The following is a 20111-nucleotide window of genomic DNA, read 5'->3' as shown; positions in this document are numbered from 1 at the left end:
CATCGATATTTACAGAAGAAAACCCCTTTACGTCAATGAGAATTTTATTTTATTTATTTATTTTTTTATTAAAACCCCAAAAATGAGAGGAATTAGAACCTATAGAACTTAATACCATGCATGAATTGGAGTTTGAGAATATGAAAGAAGATATTTGTTGACATTAGACTTGAACTTCTGTAGACTGTCATTTTCAGGAAATACATATGAAGGAAGGTTGTTCCAGAAAACGGCAGTTGAATTAATAAATGAGGAAGATGAAAAGTTGGTTCTGTGAGTTTGAATTTGACAGTAAATGGATGTTGGCTGGTGGCGACACGTGTTTGGACTGTTTTGAAAGAGAGAGACTGGGAATTATAGAAGCCAATTCAGAAGAACAGTGCCTGTGGAAGTATCTGTAGAAAAGGCATGCAGCAGAAACAGTACATCTATGAGACAGTGGAGAGACTCTGTTAGAGATGAGTTGTTAATTAACCTAATTACCCTCTTCTGAATGGAATCTACAAGCCTGAGAGAGGTTTTGGGAGTACCGCCCCAGATATGGGAACAATATTCCGTGGTAGGGTGGATTTGTGGTTTGTATAGAGTGAATAGCTGTTTGGAAGAAAAGTAATGCCGAGTGTGAAAGAGAAAACCAAGTTTTTTCGAAGTAGAGGAAGCAATACAGTAAATCCCCGCTATTCGCGGTATCTGTAATGAAATGTGAAAATATCAAAGACATTAGCGAATAAAATTGAGTTATTAGATAAAATTTCTAATGGCGAAAGTGTCTCCTCAGTGGCAAAACATTATAAAATCAATGAGTCAATGGTACGATCAATTAAAAAATCGGAAGAAAAAATCCGCCGTAGTGTCCGTGAAAACGCGCTAATTGCTTCAAAAATTTGCTCTATAACTCATGATGTTAAATTTGAAAAAATGGAAAAAGCTTTAAATCTATGGACAGAAGACTGAACTCAAAATAAAATTCTGTTAAGTTCACTCATCATTCGTGAAAAGACAAAACTCCTTTATCAACACTTTAGCGAAACTGGTGATAGCACTGGTGGGATAAGTTTTTGCTAGCAAAGGTGCTGGTTTGAAAGATTTGTTTGAAATTTCTAATAAATATTACATTTAATATTAAATTGTTTCTTATTTTCATTTCGATGCCATATGCCTGCATTTCACTATGTACTGTCTATGTATATAGTCATATTATGAAGGTACATATAATACATACATAGACAAAATTTTAGACTAGTTTTTCTTATATATTTCATACTGTGGAACGGAACCCCTTTATTACTATGGGAGCCATAACTCAGTATTCGCGTTTTCGGTATTTGCGACATTTCTCAGGAACGTAACCCCCGCATATAGCGGGGGTTTACTGTATTTGTAATGTGCTTGTGCCAAGAGAGATTAGAAGTCAGGTAATGCCCAAAAGAGATATATCATCTTGCCTAGAAATCAAGGTGTTACCAAAGATAAGCATAGGAGAAGAAGAAGAAGAATCCTTTTTTTGCGAGATATAAGGCAGGACTAAGTTTTAGAAGGATTGAAATCAACTAAGTTGATTTTGCCCCACTGGAGATTTACCTGGAGATTGGCATTTAAGGAATTCGTAGCAGATATTCAAGAAGTTGAAGCTGATTGAGCAGGACGAGATTTCTCAAACTGGAAAGAGGAATGCAATGTGCTATCATCAGCAAAACTATGGATAAGATTTCCTGTCAATGGAAGAAGGTCATTAATAAACAAGAGGAAAAGAGTGGGGGAAGGAACTGAACCTTAGGGGGACACCAGCATTAGTGGAGAAGTTAGAAGACAGAGAGCCATCTACCATCACCTTCAGCGAATGGTCAGAAAGAAAACTGGATAACCAATTACAAAAAAGAGTTAGCAAACCATAAGATGGAAGCTCGTTTAAAAGACCTTTAGGCTAAACATGATCGAAAGCCTTTGAGATGTCAAGAGCAACTGCTTGTGTTTCACTGAACCATTTGCGTTACCATTTGCCCATAAATGGTAACATAAACCAGAATAAGCCAGAGTAGAAGTAACTGCAATGGGACGATAATTGGATGGGAGGGATTTGTCGCCCCTTTTAGGAACTAGTTGGATATGAGCAAATTTCCAAGCAGAAGAAAAAACACCTTTGGAATAAGAAAGTGAAAAAAGGCGGCAAAGAACAGGAGTACATTCAGGAGAGCAGGTTTTGAGAACAAATGAAATACAATCAGAACCTGGAGCTTTCTTAGCATCAAGATTCGTCAAAATCCTTTTGACACCCTTTTGACTGAAGACCACAGGAGGCATTGAATTGAGCGTGTTGGGAATGGTGGGAGGTGTTTTACCAAGATCATTAATACATGAGTTGGAAGGAAAATGGAATGCTTTGGCAAGAGACCATAATGTTTGGCTACTATTATGGCAAGAAGCAAGTTTTCTACTCTTAGCCTGTTCAAAATCTGTTTGGACTGATTAATAACTGCCTTACAATTGTTGTGAGCTTTAGTGTAGGCAGAAAATGAAACTGAAGAATTGTAAACAAGCCAATTACGATATGCAACATTCTTCTTTTGAACAGCCTTATCACATTTATTGGAAAACCAATGTTTTCCAATAAATCTGAGCGACACGATCTGAGCAAATGTTAACATCAGAAGTTTTGAAACAGTAATCTGACCAAGGAAAAGAAGAAAAGAAATTTCGTAGGTCATCCCATTTTGCATTCTTGTAATGCCAAACAACACGAGGTTGGGAATAGCCATGAGATAAAGGCTCAACTGGAGAAGAGCCAATCACCAAGTTGTGATCTGAGGTGCCTAAAGGATCAACTGTGTCGGCTGTATGGTTAGCATTGTCCTGTATTCTGGTATGTAAATGAACAATCTGTGCGAGGTCATTAACAATTTCAAAAGCCTTAGCTCTCGACCAGCTGGGTCTGTGTGACTAGAAAACGGAAGCCAGCTGGAGTTGCGAACATTAAAATCACCAAGGGAAATTACCTCACTGTTAGGAAAGTTGGTCAGGAAAAAGTAAAGTTGCAAAGAGAGGAAGTCAAAGAGTTCCAAGTGATTAGTGGAGTTGGGAGAATGGTAGAGAGAGATGAATTTGACAGAATGAGGTAGATAGATTTTAAGGCAGAGAAGATAGAAAAGAGGAGATTCCAAATTACCAAGTCTCTGACAGTGAATATCAGAACGGACATATACACAAGTACCACCCTTTGAGGTGAAATCAATCATACAGCGAATAATTTGGGTAACTGAGATGAGCACTGGTTGAATCAACCAATAATTGAGATTTTGTGAGAAAAAGTACATGGAGTTTGGCAGACTGTAAGTGGAAATAGACATCATTGAGATTAGTACTACGACCACATGTATTTGTGAAATGAACTAGGAAGTGTTTGGGAGGTTTAGATCTTTTCGCAGATAGATTTGCTCTATTAGTTTGACAATTCATGGTGTATTCAGTAGTAAGAGAAAGTGGTGGGGGGGACATGCTGTATGAAGTAATGATATTTTTGGATATGGCGTACACATGGTAAGAATATACCCAGATCCTTGACATAGAGTACCTTGATCTAGGATCTCTCTAGGACTGAAACTATTGTTAACTCTCTAGGATGCTTCGAGATCCTAGGTAAATCTGTAGGATCTGAAAGCATCCTAGAGAGTTACCAATACTTTCAGTCCGGTGTACTAACTAGCGGTCAGCCTGTGAACACCATTTTAGAGTGGTACCTTCGAAATGTAGGGAAGTTTGGATCTCGCCATGGTGTTCATCATAACCGCAAAAGACATCAATCATACTGCATGATGGAAGATATGGGGACAGGTTGACCGGAACTTAGCTCTGGAGACCAAACATGGGTTCCACCACTTCAAGAATTCAATAAGCAAAGTGGTGGTATTGCACCAGTTGATTAGAGTCATCTACCACCTAGTACTGCCTGGTAACACAGAGGGGTGGTATTCCTCCATGCGGTGTGGGTGTCCCACCTCGACCCCTGTTTACGTTGGTTCACACCTGTGTACCACAGTGCACAAATGCACTGTGGTCACACAGTGCATTTGCACACGGGGGTTATACACCCAGGATTACTAACAGTCCCACCATCATGAAGGTGCAAGCAGAGGATTTGGCTGTCACAGACTGTCTGGACTTCACTGAAATTGGGTCCACTTGACTTGAGTGCCACCCGAATATCAGTTCCATCAGCGTTTTAGTCTCCCAGGTAGCAAGCACAGCTTGTCTGGCATATCTGAGAGAATGTTTGCAACAGCCTCAAGGACCAATTATGGGAGTGAAGATGAAAAAAGTGTAATTAATGATGTTGAAATTTCACGTGTTTATTTAATGAAAAAAGTTTCGAACCTACAGGTCTGAGGGTTGATGGCATATACCCTATATCTTAAGGGAGGTGGCAAGTGAGTGCATGCTAGCAATGGCACTTACCTCACCACAAAAAACCCCACTAATAATAATTGTATTTTGATGTCAACTGTTACACAGTGACTGGCTGTTGAGCACATACACTGCACCATTCACTTGTTTAACCCATTGTTTAACCCATTCAACACAAATTTTTGTATTTTTTTTTTTTATTATAGGAGCATTAGCAACTAAGGCCATATTGCTTCGGGGATATGCAGTGGTCATTCCCTGACCTTTCTGCATCTTCCGTATTTAGTGGTCATGAGCTCAAACCCCGGTCTAATCAAGAAGCATGTGCTACGCACTGCTGCTCCTTCCCACCTGGCTACGGAGGCACATTCAACACCAATTTTTGTATGCCTTAACTACAGCGTGCTGTGAGCAACTAACAAGACACGCCCGACTTGGAATCACCCAATGCATGAGTTGCCTGAATGATACCCTTTTGAAACTCCGTAATATTTTTACTACATCCCAGAACTGCTAATTGCCGACCGGGCTAGCCAGGTGGGTAAATTGCCTGCCTGGCAACCCTAAGGTCGCGGGTTAAAATCCTGCCTCGGGCTTGAATCAGAGTAAAATGCAAAAACTTTGGGAGGTGCATTATGGCCACGGCAGCAACTAGATAAAAAAAAAAAAAAACCTGCTAATTAATCACTTTTATTGGCACAACCAGATGCAAATTACCACTGCTCTAGCATAAGAAGCTGTTCAGCTTTTTATACTGTGAGATATGTGGCAGTGTCCATTATGGATGGGAAGGTCACAATTCGATGATCACTCAGTGTATATTATTAAATATTAATTTATGAACATTCATTATATTGAAACCATAGTTCTATATTAATAGAGAAAAGTATTGCAAACTACCATAATATACATTTGAAAAAAAATATAAAATAATAAAATAATAATAATAATTAACCTACCTGTGTGTTTCAAATTTCCTTTAGCATGAAAGGTTATTAAAGGAGTAAAGAGAACATCCAATTCTGCATCAACACACTTCTCCTCAGATGATTTTATTTTAGGTTTTGTTACCTTGAAACCGAGTGGCCTTCCACGATGTGGTTTTTTAATCTCTGTTACTTTGGAGCCTGGAGATAAACTTTTTTCAACTTCATAGATATTAACATTGTGGATATCCTGAGAAGAAAAATTGCTTTTGTTATTTACAAAAGGAGTTAATTTCTAAATAAATAGATTAAACAGATATGTAAGAGTTGAAAAAATAATGTTAAACAGAAAATTTTTACATATTCTAAAATGATAAATTAAGAATTTTTTTTAAAATCTAATCCTACAAATTTAGATGTGTATCAAAATGTTTTTGTTTATACTCCTACACATCAGAGGAATTTACGATAAATCATGAGTACAATCATTAATTGTATTCAGCAGTCAATGGCTTGAACTGAGATCCCCTCAAAAAAGCGTGTGCTACTGCACTCTCCCTCCTGACCACTTGTCTATGTTAGGCCTTACAATATATCTCTTTTATAGGAGCAGGTTATAGCTTAGATATTAAATATACTCACAAAAATAGATACAGTGGTATATGTCCAACCAGAATTCTGTAACTGGAATTGTTGAGTTCTGTAACCTGGGAAAATGGTTTATGATGTTACGGATGTACTGTCGGAACTGTAGTGCTGTTTCACAGCAGAACATAAAGACCAGTTGATATTTAGCCATTGAATACTGTATTTAATCTGCAAAGGGTTTAATAAAAATTCAAAAAAAATTCTGTGGAGGATATCCCATTCTTTTCCTTGGTTAAGAAGTGGGCAGCAGAATTTAAACAAGGGAGGGAGAGCTTAGATGACTCATGCTGTGGAAGACCTACAATGTCCATCACTCCAGAAGTTGTTGACAGTGTGCATGATGATGTGTTGAGTGATCAACTAGCAAAGTTCAGTACATTGCCAGTGTCTTGGGAATCTGGTGATTACGTGTACCACATAATAACAGATGTTCTCGCTATGAAAAAGGTATCAGCAAGATAAGTCCCAAAGTTGTTGACAGCAGATCAGAAACACACGAGACTTGTCAAGTCAAGTGAATATTCTCATTTTTTTTCAAGTGTATCCACCAAATTTCATTACAAGGTTTGTGACCATGGGTAAGATGTATGGCCATCACTTTCAACCAGAGACAAAGGAATAGTCCAAAAATATCATGCTTAAAAAATGGTCTGCATAATGTAAATTACCACATGCCACCCTTTCAAAGTATGTAGTCACTAGTCATACTAATAAGATTATTTGTGCATGATCCTGTTACTTTCTGCTGTGTGGGCATCTGCCACTCATCTGAATGAGAAACTTTGCATTATGTACTTGCTTGGTCCACTGGTTTACAAATGATGTTGAGTTTTAAGAGCCATAAAAATGGCCATTAGAATCATTGGAGGTCTAGTCTGGTCATTGGTGAATATCCCTATCATAAGTATTTTGTCTTTCAACTCATGTGTACTGTTTTAAATTGTTCTGCATAATTTCTGCATCTAGTAAAAATTGCAAAAGTGCAACTATGCCTGGCTCCATGAAGGAGATAATTAAGACGATGAGCTTGGAGAAGAAGCTTGAAATTATCTGAAGGACTGAAGCCAGAGAAAGTAAGCCATAGGATGTGCATTTGAAATCAGGAAATCCACAGTGCACACCATTCATGCCAAGAAGGACACCATAAAGTAATCTGTGCAACTTTCAAGACCTCTGGTTAAAAAAAATCATTAAATGTATGTGAAACTCATTGTTAATGCATATGGAATTGCTGTTAATGTCATGGATAGAAGATAATAAAAATCAAAAGCATCTCTAATTATGTCTATGATGTTTTCATCAAATTTGATGGAAACATCAAGCAAAATGCCATAAATATTTTGCAGCACTTGCAGGCTGAAAGAAGGTAGTGGCAAAGAGTCCTGAACTTTTTTCATGAAGCATCTCTTACCTGAAGTAAGAGGTGTTTTGATAAGCTTTGCAAACACTATAATATGCAAAACATTAAGTTAAGCAGCAAAGCTGCATGTGTTAACCGGTCTGCAGCCAACCTGCTGAATTGTTAAATTTAATCCAGTGAGAAGGCTATATGTCCAACCAGAATTCTTCTGGTTGGACATATACAACTGTATCTATTTTTGGTGTTAGTCCTTTTTTCCCAAAATTGAATAATTGCACGGTGATTGATTTTCTCCATCTTTCCTCATTCACAAAAATTCAAAGCCAACAGACACCTGGCAAGAAAGATGGCAGATCTCAACTAAAGTTGCTGTCACCAGATGTCAGGACTTCTTACCCTCTCACACCTGGTTGGTTTTCACCAGGGTTCTATGCTACCTACCTCCTCACTAGATATGGCTCCTTCCAGAAAAAACTACATGACTTCGGAATTAGACTCACACCGCTGCCACTGTGGAGAAGATCAGGTGTGGGAAAACCTTGCCCATAGCTGTGAAATCTACGGGGACTTAAGGAGGATCCTAATAACTAAACTAAACTACAGTTCAACTACCAAAACCAAGAACACTTCACCCTACAGAATGAAGAAACTTACGGAGCCGTCACTCGATTTGCAATGGACCTATTCACCAGGCAGAAAGCACTACCACAACCATAGTATCCGAATCAATAAGTCAAAACAACCATGGCTGCCAACTGTTGCTGTGCATTGCTGAGCCTTGGACCAAACTCACACAAGATTTGATCAACAAACCATCTGGAGTACAGAACCCAACTTGACCCCTCACAATTCAAGTAGTCGACTAGTCTCCCCACTTGGATGGGACAACATAAATGGTGCAATCAAAAGCAGGATCCCCACATACCTTGACACATCTCATCAAGAAGAGACCTAATATCGGTTGCTGGACTTGACAATCTTATCTTGGACTCCCAGTTTTGACCTTCCCACTATTCATTATCATGGACTACTGGACCACCAACCTTCAGTCTGGATGCAACATAGACTCACCGAATGGAGTCCCAATGACGACACCTGGACTAGATCTTCTCAAACATGACCCATCCACCATAGCAGCACTCATGCCGCTGGAGTCTCCACTCTGATTTCCACCAAGTTGTCGGCTCCTACTGACTGGCCGTACTGGGTGTGTTTTTTTTTTTTTTTTTTTGTGGTGGTGCGGGGTTTGTCCCCACCACAACCCCACTCTTCCCTCTGATGAGGCATTGGGCATGCCACACTGTCTGCAGGGGCCATCTTCCCTGTCGGCCACTTCCTTCTGTTTTTTACCCTTCAGTCCTCTGCCTCCCCCGCTTACTTTTCTCTTGCACAACATTTTTTTTTTTTTTCACGTCCCACAGGTCTAAATCTGAATACACTAAAATTATTGCCTAACCTATTAGGTCCTAGAACAAGTTACCAGCGAACAACTCTACGCTCTGTTAAAATAATAACCGTTGCTCAAATATCAGTAGGTGACAGAACCCACCAGAGTTCTCTAACATCAGTAGTACACCGGTCAGCCTCCTCGTGGCACAGTGTGGTAACATCGGTCCCACTATGGCTTGGCGGCTAACAGACAGGAAGAACAAAGGGCACAACACAATATATTACACATGACCCCCACACAATGTACACCAGCGGAGATGGGAGAAATCCCAGGAGCCGTTAGACACTAACATACCTTACACCCTTGAATAGATTTGCTGTAGAAAAAGCAGACTGGAACCTCTTCAAAGAAATGCTACTCTCTTCCTTATCTTCCCTCCCAGCGGGAAAAACCCAACCCATGGATCCTGATCAACACCAACGAGCAGTGACTGACATCATTACAATAGCTAGCAATTTAGCCATCAAAAGAAAAAGACCCAGACCCACCCCCTGGTGCTGCCCAGAACTGCAGGTGCTGCACAGGGAGGTGCACTCAAAGAGAAAGGCTTTCCAGTGAGCGCGCAAAACTTGGCCAGAAGCTGAAGTGGAAGTCCTCTGTGGACAATACAAAGAAGCAAGAAATGCCTACACCAAAATGATCAGGCAGAGAAAAAGTAAATCATGGGACCACCTAGTCTTCATAACCAGAAATTCTGACCTCTGAGGCATGGTATACAAAGTTACCACAAATAAACTCCCCAGGGGTGTTATCCCATCCACCAAAACCCCACAAGGCAGCATGACCACAATCTGGCAGCAATCGATCAGAAATATCCTGGACACGATCTTCCAAAAAGCCAATAACCCCTACTACGGTACCCAAATCCAACTTTGTGAGGACAATGACAACTACTCCACACAGCAAGAGGAAAACCTGTCAAGCTGGCACACCTGAAAGTAGCAGTACAAAAGATCAGAAATAGGAAAACTCTAGGAATTGAACTCCTGAAACCAGAGATAATCAAAAAGGCTGTAGACTATATACCACAGACAATACTCAATTTGTTCAACCACTGCCTACAAGCGGGTTGGTTTCCTACTGACTGGAGAATTGCCAGCATCCGTCTAATCCTCAAAAACCCTAGAAAGCCCCAACACCTCCCGGACTCTTACAGACCCACTGCTTTATTATCATACTGAGAAAACTCTACGAGCACCTTCTACACCAAAGGATTGAAGTTCACTACAGTATTGCTGGACTAAACTCTCCAAATCAATTTGGGTTTACAAAGGGCCAGTCCACTACAAATGCCTTGGAATGGAAAAAAATTATCGCAGCTGCCACAAATATGCCCAAGAATTTTCTCAGTTGACTTCAACGAGACATTTTATTCACTTTGGTGGTGAAGCGTCCTCGGCCAACTCCGGGCTGTGAGGCTACCAGGAAATCTTTACAACTTTGTCAAAACATACCTCACACAAAGAGGCATTGTTGTCACCATTTAGCCAAGTAAAGTGAAAGGTATACAGAAATTGTCCCCAGGGCTCTGTTCTGGGGTCACTCTGAAATATACTCCTTGATGAATTTCTAAATGTGAACCTACAGGATGTCCAAACTCAAGCATTTGCAGATGACATGGTCTTGACTCTAGATTGCAACTAGAAATAATGGCTAACAGAGCTCTAATTACTCTGTGAGACTGGGCCAGCAGTGAAAACTATCTGAAAATATCGTCAGACAAAACTAACCCCATCCTCCTTAAAGGAAACCTGTGTATCACCAAACCACCCCATTTTAAAATTCACGGAACTACTATAAAGTTTGCCACAGAACTCAAATACCTGGGAGATCCTGGACAGAAACCTCTCCTTCACACCGCATCTGGAACACCTGCAAAAGAAGATCTGAAACTACTCGATAATTGTAGCCAGGGTTTCCCCAGGGATTGGGTCTCAAGTGTCAAACTCTGACCGTATTTTACAATGCCATCTTTCTGCCAGCCATTGCATATGCTTCTCCAATATGGTACAACAAAGTTACTACTGTGGTGAATGGAAGAAAACTCGCCACCATAGAACAGAATATATCCTCCTTACTGAGCCATTGCAGAATATCTGTGCCTGGTCAGTTATGCAGGATAACGAACCTCTGCCTGACTGCCAATCAAATATCAATAAAATTCATATAATTGACATTACCCGACACATGATACATCGGAACACCATGCCTCTTAGAAGACCTACTACGATACACATAAAACCAATGTCCATGGAGAGGATATTCTATCGATATGTTAGCAGCATAAGGAGTAAGTTGGATATGTTAGAACAATTGCTCGTCGCGGTCTGATGATATCATCTGTCTTATTGAGACTCGGCTACAGCAAGAGACTCTAGTCACTGTAGGCATCAAGAGACTCTAGTCACTGTAGGCATCAAGAGACGCTAGTCACTGTAGGCATCAAGAGACTCTAGTCACTGCAGACTGGGCCGGATACAAGGCCTACTTCAAATCGACAATTAATACTAGGGGCAGTGGGGTAGCCCCCTTTGTGCGTGACAGGGGATTTCAGATCATCTCGGTCTTCTATTCAGATTCAGAGCTTCATGAAGCATTACTTGTAACATTAAAAGTCCACACTGCACTCTTAGATATAGCAGTCGTTTACTTGCCTCCTGTCCCGAATCTAGAAATCATATAAAATGTTGTTGACTGTTGTTGTTTTGTTATTCCGTTTTTAGGAGCATTAGCAACTAAGGCCATATTGCTCCGAGGATATGCGGTGGTCATTCCCTAACCTCTCCGCATCCTCCGTATTTGGTGGTCACGGGCTCGAACCCCGGTCTAATCAAGAAGCGTGTGCTACGCACTGCTGCTTCTGCCCACCTGGCTATGGAGGTGCCCATGTTGTTGACTGGCTTTTCAACAAATTACATGTGTCAGCCACCCACATAGTATGTGGAGATTTTAACCTTCCACCACATCTCAACAATTTGCTGGATACCATGTTGAATAGGCTGCAACCATGTTCAATCTCTCTTATCAATGACCAACCCACAAGAGGTGAAAATAGATTTGACTGATTCTGTCTTCTGGTAAATGTATAATTGATGTACTGTCAGAAATGTCTTTTATATCTAATCATAATCCAATTATAATCCTCATAATGCTATCATATATTGATTTTAATGTAAAGAACAAATGTAAGAGCCAGCTTGTGACTTCACGAGCTTTTCTGGGTGCGAATAAATGCTTATACGCTGCCAGCTGTATCCCATGGGAATGCCTACTCATGATGCCTTACTCGCAATAACGGATCAACTGTGATGCAGAATTTACGGCTTTCAAAGTAGTAAGGATCTCTTCTAGATTGAAAGCCTGGTGGAATTCTAGCTTAACTGTTTTGTTTAAACAAAAAGCAAACTCTGCTCAGAAAATGGAAACTGTTAAATGATGTACAACACAGAATTAACTACTCAAGGGCTAGAGCAATATTTAATAGAGAAAAATCTACAGCAATTAACTGCAATGCTGGCAGTTAATTGCTGTAGATTGCTGCAATGCTGGCATAAATCTGACACATATCACGAACTGAACTGAACTGAACTGAACATGGAAGTTTGGATGAACCACATCAGCAGATTCTCCAACATACATCAGGAGTCACAAGTCATGGAGCTTGACTGGGTTCTTTTGGTTTACTATGAGCTGGAGTCTGTTACTATCACTAAGGAAGGTTAATGCAGAGTATTAACTCCCTTTTGGACCACTAGGATAGCTGGTGTCGATCGGGTCACACACTTCATGGTAAAGTGCCTCAGCCCATTTCTAATCGAACCACTCTAAGCAATTTATAACTCTATCCTTGTTCACCAAGTTTTCCCCGAAAACTGGAATAATTATGCTGTAATCCCAATGCCAAAAATTACAAAGCCTACTCTTATAGAGCACTATAGGCCTATATCTACCACAATCCACATTCTTAAAAATACTGGAGGAAGCTCTACTGCCAAAGTTGATGGATCAGATACTGGTCAGTCAGCATCAACAAATTCATTATGTTATGACTAATAGATCTACAATTACAAACCTCCTCAAAGTTCAAACTGAGATACTGAATGCCTTCCAAGCTCGAAATCGAGTTGCTATAATATATGCTGATATAAAAGCAGCCTTCGATAGTCTAAATGTATGTCCCCTACTGCACCCGCTCCAACATGCCTTCCAAATAAAGGGAAACAAAGTTCCTCCAGTCCCTACTAATCTGTCATTCTATGTATTTCCATACAGAGAATCAGATCCTCCAATGCCCAGTCCATTCAGGAGTTTCACAGGGTGGAGTGTTATCTGGACTCCTCTTTACCGTGATGCTGATCTCTTTCTGCAAGGGAAGAGATGATGTATGCACTTACGCAGACGACATTAAAATTCTGACAACCATCCAATTGTCCATGACCAGTAGTGAATTGTGTGACAAGATAAATCATAAGCTTCTGGAGTTATGTATTTAGATAGATTTGGCTTTGCCCTAAATCCACAGAAGACTGTAATGATGGTGTACTCTCTAAAAAGATCACCTATGCTTGTACAACCAAAACTAAATGGCATAACTATTCCAATTGTCAAAACTCATAAAGATCTCATATTGACATGCTTATAAATAGAATGAACTTCTTACATTGGACAACCAAACAGCACCTCTTGTATGTGAAACAAATTACAACAACTGCACAACATATAAGAACCACAGTGTATTTGGCCATATTGTATGGTGCTGAATTGTGGGGGTCAGCCACCCATACCCACATTAGGAGAATATATATGGGACTGAATTCTGGCTGCTGAAGTGGGCCAACAATAAACACTGTCTCCCTCCATCAGTTAAGGACCGCACAGCTTGCTGAACAGCTTAAACTACAGCATTTACCAGACATCATTGCCTGGAAATGATTGTTAACCAAAATACAGATGATGACTGGTGTGATCTCTTCACCTTGCTTCTGGCAGCCATGTGAGCGGCACATCCCACCATCTGCCTTAAGAGGCATGAAATCACTGAAGATGATAGCCAGCCAGCAGACTGAATATAGCCGACAGATTCTTACCAGGCAGAACATTGCAGTCAGTTCACAGCTTATCACATATGGGAATTGACTTTGATAAGCTTGTAGAAGATCAGAACTATAGAAGACAAACTGCAGTGTGGTTCGCCAAGGCTACTGTTGCCTAGCAGTTTTGTGTATTTCTGTCAATGACTGTGTATGCAACTGTGTGTAATTATTTGAACAAGTGTATACCTCGCATAGGTTGTTTCAGCAGACGTGATATTAAGCTGAACTTTTTACTACAACTGACTGACAGGACTCCAGACAGAAATGTAGTGACGAGACTTTCATTTTATATACTTTTCTGTTATATTTTCGCTATTCTTTTATACATTTCATTTTATATTAATTCTCTGGCATTTTCTGCTGTGAAGGGAATTTGTCTCTTACTAATGTACTACTATATTTATATTTGGTAAGACAAATAAGGATTCTTTCTTTACCATTATGCATGCCTGCTGCATGGTCAGCACAAATGTCCTCCAAGTCCTTGCTGGAGCACTGCCGCTGGATCTGGAGGTGGTTAGAACTGGCCTTCTCTAACATCTCTCCAAATGAAAAAACCACCACTTTCCTGGAATACATGACAGACCCAACCAATAACAAAAAATATGGAAAAAAGATGTCTCACTGAGCACCTGCAGCAGGCGTGGCAAAACAAATGGTCTAGCTCAACCAAAGGCAGCATCACAAAGAAATTCCTTCCAGGCATTGACTGAATATTTTCAAAATCACCACTATGGTTCTCCCCAGCCTGCAAGCCACCTACCTTCTTGACAGGCCATGGATCAATTAAAGGGAAACTCCATGCACTAGGACTGACGGAAGACCCTCTCTGTCACTGTGGTTCCCAAGAGTCCTGGGACCTAATGTATGATTGCGAGATTTTTGAGGAACTCAGATGTAATCTCATAACAAAAATACATTATCTCCCCAAGAACTGTGAGCACAAACTAATCGAGAATGAAGAAGACTATAAGGGATTTACCTCCTTCGCCCAAGATCTCTTTATACAGCGAAGAACTGAGAAATCATTAGCTACTGACTCTGACAATTCAATATTGGGACTGAACATCAGATTTAGACCTAAACCCAGATTTGAAGACAAGAATGACGTCGCCAAATCAACTCTAAGAGATCTAGCTACTTGCCTTAAATGCAACTACCAGACACCGAAAATTGGACCGTTACAGGAATAAAACTCTTCTGGACTTGACTCCTAAATTTGGACCAAACATTGCTATCAGACCCAAAATTCTGTTGGTCATAAACCCACTACAACAGGATCCCATGAATATCTTCATGGGGATCCTGCTGAAGTGGGTTTATGATCACTTCAACAGGATCCCATGCAGTTCAACAGATACTGTTGAACTGCATGAAGAAAAATGCACCAAATGGCAATCGCAGTGGTGCACCCTTGCACCGCTACTTTTCTTCCCTATCCCATTCCCCTTTTCGCTTGATGGAGCATGTTTCCATTGCTCTTGGGGATGCCTTTTCTCTCGTCCCCAAATTTTCTGTCTTTTCCCCCTCGACTCTAAACCCCACACTCTACCTTAACAGTTTTTTTTTTTTTGTCTCTGTCCAGGAAACTCAGGCGACCCTGGCGGAGACAATCCAAAGAATAATGGGCAGCTTGGCTACCTCCTAGCCCTGTGTGCGGGCAATGTAGGGTTCCACTAGGGGGCCCTGTGGCCAAATGCTAGGACATAACAATGGAACCCAACACAATACTGCACATCCAAAAGAGAACAATTTTCTGGAATTTACAATAGTAGTGTATTTCTTCACAGAATACATATGGTGCAGATGTGGGAAACCAAGGTGGCCTGACCCTAACACTATGCACCATTTGTTGACTTCATGGACCTGTAATTAAAAAAAAAAAAAAAAAAAACAGATGTTATTTGGAATACTGCATGAAAATTGGTGTATTGCTGTTTGACACATTATATATACAAGTACAGAAATTTTTAACACTGTACCACTACTCTTTCATACTTGTACCACAAACTTTTTAACCCCCCCATATAACTTATCATGCAGCTCATCAGCTGCATGAGTATTTATAATGGTACCAAGATCCTTGGTTGTGTGGAATTTATGTCAGTAAGTCACTGTTTATAGAAAAGATTAACTATAAATTTAATAATTTATGGTTAATAATTCAGCTACACTCAATACTGGGCATTTTCTAACTCTCTCCATCCTCAACTGTTCTAAAGCAACATCAGACTAGTCAACTGGTGTAAGCACTGTACAGTTTACTATTGTACAGTACTAACAGCAAGAACTGTAGCACCACCCAATGAAGAAGACTATAAGGGATTTACCTCCTTCGCCCAAGATCTCTTTATACAGTGACGAACCTTACCACCAAACTGAGAAATCATTAGCTACTGACTCTGACAATTCAATATTGGGACTGAACATCAGATTTAGACCTAAACCCAGATTTGAAGACAAGAATGACGTCGAGAGCATTCTCGTCAAGAATGACGACAAGAACAATTTATGGAGTTTACTGAATAAATGATAGTAATAAAAAAGAGAAACATCACCCTTTTTCATAACTGGGTTGTCACTTATTGTATCACTAGGGTACCTTACCTACCCACTGACCAATGAGAGGCCAACAAACTTCAAAATGGTACCATCTGGATGGTGGTATCTGCTAGAATAAGTAACATTAGTCTTCTCCTTTGGCGAAGCATTGCTTATTCATGGTAGTGCAATATTAGGGCAACTCGTGAAACCGTTTCACAATATGAAATATAAAAAAAAAAAAAAAAATGCTATTTCATCTGCTTCGGTGATTTACTAGGAACTAAAATAATACTTTGCACTAACTTGTTAATCTAGTAAATTTCTTGTCTGAGGCTTTTAGACCTAAACACCATTTTAGCTAAGCAATCCTTAACTTATTGTTTTAGAGAATTCATTCTATAGCTCTTCTCCATTATCCCTTATAATAATTTGTCCAATCCTTTAAATTTATTCAAACTACTACTTTCCGCAGCACTAGTAAACTAAATGCCAATAGCATGCTTACCTTTTTTCTTTGGATGACTCACACATACAAGCACACAAGGAGACTACTTCTACCCATATGCAAAGTACTGCATATGGGTAGAAGTAACCCCAGAGAAACGTACCGACTGTGTGGTACTACACTTAAGGTGGTAGAAAATGAAAAAGACCTGGGAGTAACTGTGCAGTCAGATATGAAGTTTTCTGAGCAATGCAGACAGGCTGCCAGGGCAGGTCATGGGGTTTTGTCAATGATATATAGGAATTTTGCTAGCAGGGAAAAGGAGGTGATTATCCCTCTGTATAAGGCAATGGTCAGGCCACGCCTTGAGTACTGCATACAGGTCTGGAGGCCTCATTTTAGGAAGGATGTAGATTTACTTGAGCGTGTACAGAGAAGGGCAATAAGATTGGTGAGGGGAATGAAGGGATCCTCTTACCAAGAGAGGCTTAAGTTCTGCAAATTGCAGTGGCTGGAGACTAGGCACCTGCACGGTGATCTGATTGAGGTATATAAGGCCTTGAATGGGTTGAGCACGCTGAATTCTGATGGGATCCTTCCACTTGTTCAGATTACGAACCTAAGGAGGCATAAATTCAAATTAAGAAAGGACAGATGCAGAACAGATGTGCGGAAATTTGCCTTTAGCCAGCAGGTGGTTAATTGCTGGAACAAACTTCCATCTATCGTTGTGGAATTTGATAGGTTGAATAAATTTAAGAAGGAACTGGACAGGCATTTGGAGGGAATGGTGTGATTTTTTTTTTTTTTTTGGCAAATGCTGCATAAGCTCATACACTTCAATAATGCACCTCCCAAAGCTTTTGCATTTTATTCTGATCCAAGCCCGAGGTGGGATTCAAACCCGGGCTAGCCAGGTGGGTAAAGTGCCTGCCTGGCACTTTACCCACCTGACTAGCCCGGTCAGCAACACATACATCAGTTATCTTTGCAGATGTCTAGTACCCTTCTGTGCTAACTAACCTTTTTACTCTTCTCTGCACCTGTTCCACTATATCTACAACCTTCCTATAATGAGACAGTACACAAGATATGGTCTAAGACAGTGATGGGCAAACTTTTTTAGGAGTGGGCTAAAAAAAGAAAAGAAAAAATTTTGGCGGGCCAATATAATTTATTATAAAACGCAATAATTTTAAAAATTCTTTAATACTAATGCGATGAATGAAGTTGTGATTGCATTTCTAAAAGTTCCTCATAATCTGGTTCGAACTGGAATGTACTGATTCTGAGAAGTGAAGTTAAATGCTTATCTGTCAGGCTGTTTCTAATACAACTCTTTCGAAGTTTCGTTGCAGAAAACACCTGTCCACATATATAGGATGAAGCAAACATAGCACTAGCTTTCTGGGTGTGAGATATCAGATTTGGGAAACTTGATTTCGACAAAGACTTGTAGAACTCTAATTTTGGGACATTGAGAAACAACTGTTTGAGGTGATTATTAGATTGAAATTCAATTAATTCAAGTTGCAAGTCCGGTCTCACTACTTCACAGTCCACATTAAAAGGCATGCTGAAAATATCAAAGTCTTTTTCAATGGCACCGAAGTCTTGAAATCTTTGTTCAAATTCAAGATGAAGGGCCATCTTCGTAGCTCTTAAGCTGGTCTTTATTTACTGGGGCTATTGAATTTAATCTCGGGAAGTGAGACAAGTTGTTCTTAGCTATTTGATTAGCAAACAAGTTGGGGTTTAAAATCTCTGAGATGGCCCCAGATATCGTTGATAAATTGATTTTTTCCTTGCATTTTGACATTCAACTTGTTCAAGTGACAGAGATAATCTGTGAAAAATGCAAAGTCCAAAAGCCATGCTGTATCTTCCAATATTTCACACTCCACAGACCACTGTTTCTCATGGAAGAATGACACTAACTTGTCTTTCAGCTGCCAAACTCGCTCGAAGACGCGTCCTGAACTCAGCCACCTAACTTTTGTGTAATACAGCACATCAGAGTATTCAGATTGCATGGACTCAAGAAAATCTCGAAATTGTTTGTGAGTAAGCCCACGAGATCGAATAGTATTTACAAGCTTCACGATTACATCAAGCACAGGTTTCATATTCGAGGCTGATTTACACAGGGCATCTTGATGTACAACGCAATGTAGAAAGACAACATTATTCCCGGGGTATTTTTGATTAAAGATCCCAACAAATCCAGATTTTTTACCTGTCACACTTTGTGCTCCATCGGTTGTAATATTACATATGTTTGTTATGGGTACCTCAATGTTCAAAGTGCTTTCTGAAATTCATGAAAAATATCAGACTCTGTTGTTGTTCCTTTTAACGACCGCATGCATGCCAATTCCTCAGTAATAGAGTTTTCATCAACACCTCTTATAAATAATACTAGCTGAGCAGTATCATTTATATCAGTGCTTTCACCCATAGTAATGGAGCAGAATTTAAATTGACCAATCTTTGACTCCAACTGTGATGTCAGATTTTTATTTATGGCTTCGACTCTAGAAGTCAGTTTTTCGGGATAAGCTTACAGTTTCAAATCTTTTTTAAGGATAAACATGGAAATTTGGAGCATACAGTGTTTAACAAACTCCCCATTACAGAGAGCTTTATTACTTTTAGCAATATTGTATGCTACAATATAACCTGCATGTGTAGCTGCTTTCTGAGAACTATTTTTTTTCTTAAAAAAATTTTGGTAACTTGATAATTTTTTGCGAAGATCTACTTTTCGTTCGTTTCCTTTCATATTCGGACATTGCTTTGTAATTGGAAATTTTATGCTTAGAAGTGAAGTGGCAGGAAATGTATTCTTTGAAAACTGCTACGGTTTCATTGCAGATGAGACGCAGTGGTTTATCCTTTACAACTGTGAAAAAGTACTTCTAGGTCCATTCATCTTTGAAAACACGGCACTCTGAATCAATTTTATTTTTTAGTAGACATTTTGGGGTTGAAATATTTTACTAATATCCACAATAAAACTCACAAGCACCAACAACAATACTATTTTTAATAATTTCATCATCATGACACTAACATTCAACATTTATGAAGTTGGAATGCGTCGGCCTGTCCGCCATCTTTTCATTCAATGGTAGGTTCCCGCTTCGCGCACATTCCCGAACCGACTAATGTTATTTGATGTGGTCATGTGGACAAATATTAGCGCCTCTGTTGTCGTTAATATAAACTCGTGAGCGGTATATCCATT

At 39.8% G+C, this 20111-nt stretch overlaps 1 protein-coding gene across 1 annotated transcript in view; it reads right to left on the bottom strand.

The window, feature by feature from the left end:
• Positions 1-20111, bottom strand: part of Pbp95 (proximal sequence element A Pbp95) — a 542864-nt gene that overhangs the window by 109711 nt on the left and 413042 nt on the right. Inside the window, exon 17 of the mRNA XM_090372002.1 lies at positions 5358-5574. Coding sequence (XP_090228128.1) covers positions 5358-5574 — 217 coding nt within the window. The remainder of the gene's footprint in view (positions 1-5357; positions 5575-20111) is intronic.

The sequence above is a fragment of the Mastigoproctus giganteus genome, chromosome 4, assembly GCF_048544385.1.
Source record: "Mastigoproctus giganteus isolate SK-2022 chromosome 4, ASM4854438v1, whole genome shotgun sequence".
NCBI lineage: Eukaryota > Metazoa > Arthropoda > Arachnida > Uropygi > Thelyphonidae > Mastigoproctus > Mastigoproctus giganteus.
Note: the sequence above shows the minus strand (reverse complement) of the source record. Positions and strands in the feature narration are given on the sequence as shown.